Source organism: Poromitra crassiceps (genome assembly GCF_964638095.1).
Source record: "Poromitra crassiceps genome assembly, chromosome: 30".
Lineage (NCBI taxonomy): Eukaryota > Metazoa > Chordata > Actinopteri > Beryciformes > Melamphaidae > Poromitra > Poromitra crassiceps.
Window position 1 is genome coordinate 7,624,361 of NC_139652.1, and position 8,224 is coordinate 7,632,584.

The 8,224-nt window shown below is 46.9% G+C and overlaps 1 protein-coding gene across 1 annotated transcript in view; it reads right to left on the bottom strand.

The window, feature by feature from the left end:
- Positions 1 to 3,165: 3,165 nt before the first annotated feature.
- The window catches only part of peak1 (pseudopodium-enriched atypical kinase 1), a 93,093-nt gene continuing 88,034 nt past the window's right edge, over positions 3,166 to 8,224 (bottom strand). Inside the window, exon 5 of the mRNA XM_083663062.1 lies at positions 3,166 to 5,062. Coding sequence (XP_083519188.1) covers positions 3,659 to 5,062 — 1,404 coding nt within the window. The 3' untranslated portion in view covers positions 3,166 to 3,658. The remainder of the gene's footprint in view (positions 5,063 to 8,224) is intronic.

Genomic DNA, 8,224 nt, shown 5'->3' on the forward strand with positions numbered 1-8,224 from the left:
TTAAAATAGATAAAGATTATATATATTTATATATAAAGGCTTGAATCTCTAGATACAAGGACAGCCACCAGTGCTGTCCACACACATTCCTCAGTACATAAACCCTTAAACGCAACACGACTCGCATCTGGCTTCGTCTCGATTCGCTCCGTGGACCAGAAAGTCTTGCATATCTGCAGTCAAATTCATTTACACAGGATCCTGCTCCCAGAAGTACCCCAGTGACCAGCTCAACTGCTGCTGCAGAAAACCCATGGTATTATTGACCTGTAAGATCGGTTTCCCCCAAAAAAGTGACCTACAACAGCGCAAACCAATTTAACCAGAGCAAATTCGACCCAGTTGTGAATGCCAAGCCTCTTTGCAGTGTTATGAAGTACTCTTGTTTTGCAGTTTGAGAACATCGTCCGCCTGGAAGCTTCTCACAAACAACGACACACCCAGCATACTTCAGAGTGGAGGATGCCTTTGTAAGTGTGGAACATTTTGCTCGTTTGTCACAACCACCCATAAATACAGGCTGAATAAAAGTCATCATGTTGATCGTTTCATTGTCTTTACGCTGCTGAAGCTGGAGCTTGCGTGTGCATGTGTTAGTCAGATCCATTCATCCCAGGCTGGTAGGGAGCGGTCGATAACACAGGGCCAATTAATTAAACGCGAATAGCAGTGAGCGTCGATGCAGGATCTGGCATCCCCATTGGCTAGGTCAGATGCAGGACCCGGCATCGCCATTGGCTAGGTCAGATGCAGGATCTGGCATCCCATTGGCTAGGTAAGAGGACAGGAAACGAGGAGGCGGGTGGAGTGGAAACCATGGAGTCTCAGTGGTGTGATAGGTTCTCTGGGGGTGGGAGGGGTCTTCTTAAGGCTGTGCCTGTTGTGTATGAGCAAAGCAAAGTGGTTGAATTGGTAAACAGCCTCCTCCGCAAAGGCTGCTCGCTCTACTGGGAAATGAGTCCGGGGTCCGGAGGCTGGGGGGGGGGGGGGGGGGGGGTGAGAAGAACAGGTCCAACCGGATCCATTTCAGTATCTCTCTCTTTAAAGGTGCATTCAGCGATGTTCTTGTGTTAAAATAAGTGTTAAATGGCTCGATATTCTGACAGCAATCACTGAAATAAGAGTGTTTGGAAATGACTTGAAATCCCCAACCCCCCCCCCCCCGCTGTCCTCTATCTCTCTCCTGTAGTCCTGCAGGCTGGGCGGGGCGGACGTATCTCCACAACCGTAACTCGTAGAGACTCAGGGATGGTGACGTTGGATTCGGGGTGAAAAAATACATGTAGCCCCTTTATAGGCATCGCGATCTGACCTTCCGTTTCCCAGAGGATGTCAACGTTTCTCCGATTTGATAGTTTGAGGTCGGCGCCAATTTCGATCCAATCAGAGAAAAGTTGACATTTTCTGGATGATGCAGGCAGGACTACAGGAGAGAGAGTTAGAGGACAGCGGGCGGTTGGGGGTTTCAAGTCACTGACCAAACACTCTATTTCAGTGATTTGCTGTCAGAATATACAGTCATTTAACACTTATTTTAACACAAACAATATCGCTGAATGTACCTTTAAACAGTCCAGGGCAAAAGGTGTACATTCCACTGGCTGCGAAGCCGCTTCTCAAAACGATCTCTCCTGATGTGGTTCAGTCGCACATCTCCATCGAGGAGCGCCCACGTTTCAGACTGAATGTGCAAATGTCGACCAGAAGCCACAAACCATTCAAAAACAACGCGACACAAACGACACAATCGGAAAAAAACACACAGGCATTTCTTGCAGTCCCTGAAACATGCCTGTCTCCCGTCGGCGGTGGTGAAACTTTTCTCCGCGGTGCTTCTTTACATTGAACGTCACATTGAACGTTCGAATTACATCGAATGTCACTTTTGTCACGTGACTCCGTCTTGCCGGACATTTTCATCAGTTTATGTGCCACAAAAGAAAGGGAGGAGAGGATAGGTAAAGTTGCACAAGGTAATAAAAAGTACAAAGAAAAATGTCCAAATACTGTTACCTCCAAAAGGAAAATAACAAAACATAGAAATTATTAATTGCACATACTTCCAGCAAGTAACCAAACTAACTGCCTGGGCAGTTCTGTCCCCCTTTTAACTTCAAAACAAATAGATTAATGACACATCTAGAAACTCTCTGAAAACACCGTCATATCCTCCAAAGCCAAAGAGCAGTAACTGTCATATCCTCCAAAGCCAAAGAGCAGTAACTGTCATATCCTCCAAAGCCAAAGAGCAGCAACTGTGCGGGCAGTGAAGCTGAAAAGAAAAGATTTCAGTGTTGATGTCCTATCCTAAAATCATTGTGGGTACAGAAGTGGAGAGTATTATGTTATGATACAAAAGCTTGTATAGGTCTAATTCTTGTTCACATTAAAATCAACTCTAGTCCATCGTGACCTTTTGCAAAACACACAAAAGTACTAACTGTTGTTTGCCTTAGCATGCAGTGGTTCCTTAGTCTGAGTTCATTAGTGACTAAGTCAGCGAGTTAATCACAAGTGACCTGGGTATTTTGTGATGAACCGAAATTAAAAAATCTCTGGTAAAAACACGTATAAGTCTGACTTCTCAAAAACTCTTGTCTAAATAGAGAATGTGTGACAGATCTTTGGCAATTCACTTTTGCATATCACTCTTAAAGAAGGAAAAATCACCCTCTGGTTAGTATTCATTTGAAAAGAGGACGACTAATATGTTTCCTTATGTGGATGTGGCACCTTCATCCATCCATCATCATCATCATCATCATCTCATCTATGGTTATTTTATTCCCTTCATTTCTAAAGTTCTCCCTTCATTTATTTTCAGATTTAAAATCTGTGTTTTGTGAAGAACACGTGTTGAAATACAACAGTGTGCATGTCACTGTGTCACTGTGCATGTCAGTGTGCCAAATCTCCAAAGCCCTACGCCAATTCAACGCTCTTCACAAGAAACCATGTCCTTTCAGGAAATGACTGTGGTCTATTTTCAAATGGCTAGTGAACCTTCTCTGTCAAATCTGAAATTAACAAAATAAAACACAAATAAAATCCATTTGACTGTGCCATTAACATGCAAAGTATATCTAATGTATAGGCCACGTTTCCAGCGTCTCCAGTACGTTGGATTTACACGTTACACAATTCCACAGTCTTGCAGATCCTGGCTGAAAAAAGAAACGGATAGAAAGACGTTCATCCCTCCGGGGCAGAACTCTTTGATCGAGTATTGATCTGTGCAGCTAAAGAAACACAGAGCTGGATGTGTCAGAAAAGGTCCGTCAAGGTTGCTGCAAAGAACTAAAATGACTCCAACATCTTGCTTTTGTGTTTTAGCTGGTGTCTTGATTGGCTGCGGAGACGAGCTAACAGTCAAACCGTCGGTAATCCCGACGCAATGATCATCTCTGATGATGAAGGCTAGGTCTTTGATGGCAACACAGCCATCTTTTTTCCCTTTTTTTTTTTTTTACTGTTCTACAAATTGACATATTTTCCCATGAAAATAAACCAAAGCAAAGCAGTTATTTAGCGTTACTGAGCACCTGTGGACAGTGTGACAACAAGGCTGGCAATTAGCTTTCATCAGCATCAGCAGAGGGGCCGCGGAGGTTGAAGTTGGATCTGTTGCCATGGCGATGGCAGGCGGGGCAGAGGATGCTCAGAGTGGCTGTGACTGAGTTAGGTGAAAGGTGTGGACTAGGTGGCTCTGGCTCTGTGGCAGATGCAGCGACTGGGACTGATGCTGCGCCTGCTGCGTCTGCTGCAGGATGTGCACCACCCGGCCGAGGGTGTCCGTGGAGGCGAAGGCCAGATACTGGCAGCACAGCCAGTCCTCCAGGCTGACGCCGCTGCCCGTGTCCAGGGAGCGCTCGGCGAACTTGATCATCATCAGCGTCCGCTTCAGGTCCAGCCAGTTCTGCAGGGTGGCCTCTCGCTGGCCGGGGGTGGCGGCGGCCGACACGGGGCCACCGGCGTTGCTGCCGCTGCAGCCCAGCGCCTGGAACAGGTCCTCCCGCGGGCCCCAGAGCAGGCACTGCAGGCAGGCGCGGGCCTCCGACATGCGGATCCGCTCCGAGGGGTTGACGGTGAGCAGCAGGCTGGCCAGCTGCTGCAGGCCCTGGGAGTAGAGCGAGCGGACGGGCAGCGGCGGCAGGTCGGCCCAGGTGTACTCGCGCTCCTTCAGCTCCGGCGTCTCCTCGAACGGGTTGGGCCGGTGCAGCATCTCGTAGATGAGGATGCCCGTCTGGAACTCGTCGCACTTGCGGTACTGCGTGGCCGTGACGATCTCGGGCGCCAGGCGCGACTGGTCGCGGAGCGCGCCGGGGTCGGCCGCCGCCAGGGCGGCACTCTTCTGCTTGGCCTGGGAGAAGTTGCTGATGATGAGGCGGGCGGGGCAGGAGGCGTTGGCGGAGCCGGCGGCGCCCGAGGAGGAGGGGCCGCCGCCGGCGCTGTTGCCGCCGTTGTTGTTGGGCTCGGGCGCGTCCGGGCTCCAGGCGCTGCCCGGCTGGCAGTGCACCAGCAGCAGGTTCTCCAGCCGCAGGTCGCAGTGGGTCACGTGGTGCGGCTTCATGTGCTCCAGGCCGGAGCACAGCTGCAGCAGCAGGAGGCACACCTGCCGCTCGTACAGCTCGGGGCTGCGGGCGTGTCGGCACGCGCCCTCCCGCACAAAGTCGGCCACGGTCTGGAAGGGAACCTCGCGCGTGATGACCACCACCCGGCTCCTCAAGCGGCCGGCGCCGCTCATGGGACCCGTCGTCGGGCCTTCGTCCGATTTGCCGCCTGGAGCGGACGGAGTCGTTGCGGAGTCAGAGACCTTGTTTTCAGTCCTGCTCTCTTTCTCCTTCAGCCTGTCTCCATCACCGGCTCCCTCTTCCTCTTCGTCCTCCACCTCGTCTTCCTCCTCCTCCTCCTCCTCCTCCTCCCAGGGCAGCAGGCGGCCGGGGACGTCGGCCAGGAAGTGGCCGCAGTCCTGCTGGATGTTGAAGTGCAGGGCCAGGCTCTGCCTCACAGCCAGGCTGTGGAAGAACTGCTGCTGGGTCTCCTTCACTTTGCTGCGACAGATCTGTGAGGAGGGAAGGATGGAGAGTGTCAAAATTCTACTTCAGGCGTGTTTATGAGAAATAAGTAATGTACTGATGCAGTCAGAACAGCAAGATATATTACCCTTGGATTGTCACATGGAAGACCTAAAAGAACAGCACTCTTCTGTAACATCAGGGGAAAATTCACCAACTCAACAGAGTTTGCAGAGCAGAGAAATCAACAGATTTCTGATTCAAACCTCTCTCCCGTCACATGGCCAGCCCAGCACATGTATCAAACCTCTCTCCCGTCACATGGGCAGCCCAGCACATGTATCAAACCTCTCTCCCGTCACATGGGCAGCCCAGCACATGTATCAAACCTCTCTCCCGTCACATGGCCAGCCCAGCACATGTATCAAACCTCTCTCCCGTCACATGGCCAGCCCAGCACATGTATCAAACCTCTCTCCCGTCACATGGCCAGCCCAGCACATGTCATTGATGTACAGAGTGACAGCCTTCACTTTGCTCACAGCACAGAGAGGAGAAGCCTCACTCTCTACCGCCCTCTACAGGTCGCACAACAGTCAGCTGAATACTAACAACAAGGAAAAGGGCAACATATAAGCACTGGTCCTTTTTGTTTTTTCTTTGCCAAATGCAGGATGGGAATTACATGGAGGCCATGGCCTCCGTTGCCCCTCCCTCTGGCCGTGATGCCCTGAGAGCCCTAACACCACCTTGGCAGTGCCCTGCTAGCTGGCCTTGCCCCTAAAATGACAAAATCCCCACCCTGCCCAGATGTAACCCAGACTTTATTTGGTCATAGATTTCAGATATCATTGGACAAACCCTTAAAGAGTTTGACCTAGGGATGTTCATTTTGAAAATTTTCCATAATCGATAATCGGTGAAAATTAACGATCAATTATCGATTATCGCTCATATTAATACTTATATATATATATATATATATATATTACAAAATGAATGCCTATGGCAGAAAATATGAAAGACAACATGTTCTCCTCAATGAACTCTTTATTTCAATGTGTCTCCTCTCCAACACTCTGCTGTCCCCGGCGCATGCCGGTGTGAATTCCCCATGTTTAAAACAGTTTTGTTGGCACAAAGGCCCGGCGCCCAGCCAGAAAACTAGAGACTATATGAAGCTCCACCTCACGTTAGTCGGCTGTGCAATGGAGTGGGGCGAGGAGGAACGAATTCCACCCAAACCAAAAAATATATATATATATATTTTTTTTTAAATAATAACAAAATCGATCCAAATTCCACAGGATCGATTCCAATCCTTAACGGTCAATTATCGATTTTCGACAATTGATGAATATCCCTAGTGTGACCCACTCTATATTATGTGAAAATAAATTATAATTAGCTTTTTAAAACATTCACAATCCATCATAACATGAAGTACATGCCTGCTTTGCCTCAATATTAGACCCCATTTACACCTGGTATTAAAATGTGTTTTGGGTGATCAGGTTGCAATCGGATAGTGCTTGGCCACATTCACATTTACACAAGGTATTAATATGTGTCTCCAGTGTCCACATTGAGACAATCAGTCCTCAATTTGTCTCGGGTGCATTCACACCTGTACTTTAATGTGGTCAAGCCCTATGAGATTGCAATCTGATCACCCAAAACACATTTTAATGCCAGGTGTAAATGGGATCTTAGTTGAGATTATCAATGTAAGAAAACTTCACTTCACTCACTGCCTCACCAAATAAAACCAATCGCTGTTTAGCTGTGAAAAGTTTAGAAAATGAATGTGTTAATTAGAGAGAATGTTACATCACTCTTGTGAATCAAAACAGACATCATATTAGGAAAGTTGATCTTGCTATGATTTAATTCTGATTTGGACTTGAATTTCAAAGAAGAGCATCTCTTGCCTTTGATGTCTTCAGCATTCTTCATGGGTGCATTCATTATGATATTTTGTTTTTTCATAAAAGATGATAAACACAGCAGAAGATATGAACTGATCTCTCCGGAAACAAAAAGGGACTTTTACGTTGTTCATTCTATTTATCTTTTGGATTCATGATTTGCATAAACTGTCACAAACATCTATCAATCCTTTGAAAACTGCTAAAGATATGTGTGTATCTCCATCTATTCAAACAAGACGTTTGATTTGTTCATCACTGAACGTGAATGCAGTGAACTCATGTTTTAAGGGTGTGTGTTCCTTATATACGGGCTTGCATCTCATTAACATGCCCATCAAATGAGTTGAGTCGTTTTAGGAGACCTGCTGGATTCTGGCATGATCGGACTTTTCATGAAGTAGTGGATGGTGCATTCCTTCTGCATGCAGTCTGTAACTATGGAGGAATGTGGATGTCCGGTGGAGGTTTGCTTGGGCATGTTGACTCTGCTGCCAACTGATCATTTTCAAGCTACATCACCCCGGAGACTTTGGAGACATATTGACACTAGAGGCTGTTTCTGCTGTTTAGGCACATAGTTTGAAGGTACTACCCTGTACAGTGGGACGCAACACACAACTCCATGGTGATGGGCTCTTCACAATGACTTTCATTTATTGTTCCCTAAGCATTACATATCTCTCATGTTCCCTAAGCATTACATATCTCTCATGTTCCCTAAGCATTACATATCTCTCATGTTCCCTAAGCATTACATATCTCTCATGTTCCCTAAGCATTACATATCTCTCATGTTCCCTAAGCATTACATATCTCTCATGTTCCCTAAGCATTACATATCTCTCATGTTCCCTAAGCATTACATATCTCATGTTCCCTAAGCATTACATATCTCATGTTCCCTAAGCATTAAATATCTCATGTTCCCTAAGCATTAAATATCTCATGTTCCCTAAGCATTAAATATCTCATGTTCCCTAAGCATTACATATCTCATGTTCCCTAAGCATTACATATCTCATGTTCCCTAAGCATTACATATCTCATGTTCCCTAAGCATTAAATATCTCATGTTCCCTAAGCATTACATATCTCCCATGTTCCCTAAGCATTACATATCTCTCATGTTCCCTAAGCATTACATATCTCTCATGTTCCCTAAGCATTACATATCTCTCATGTTCCCTAAGCATTACATATCTCTCATGTTCCCTAAGCATTACATATCTCTCATGTTCCCTAAGCATTACATATCTCTCATGTTCCCTAAGCATTACA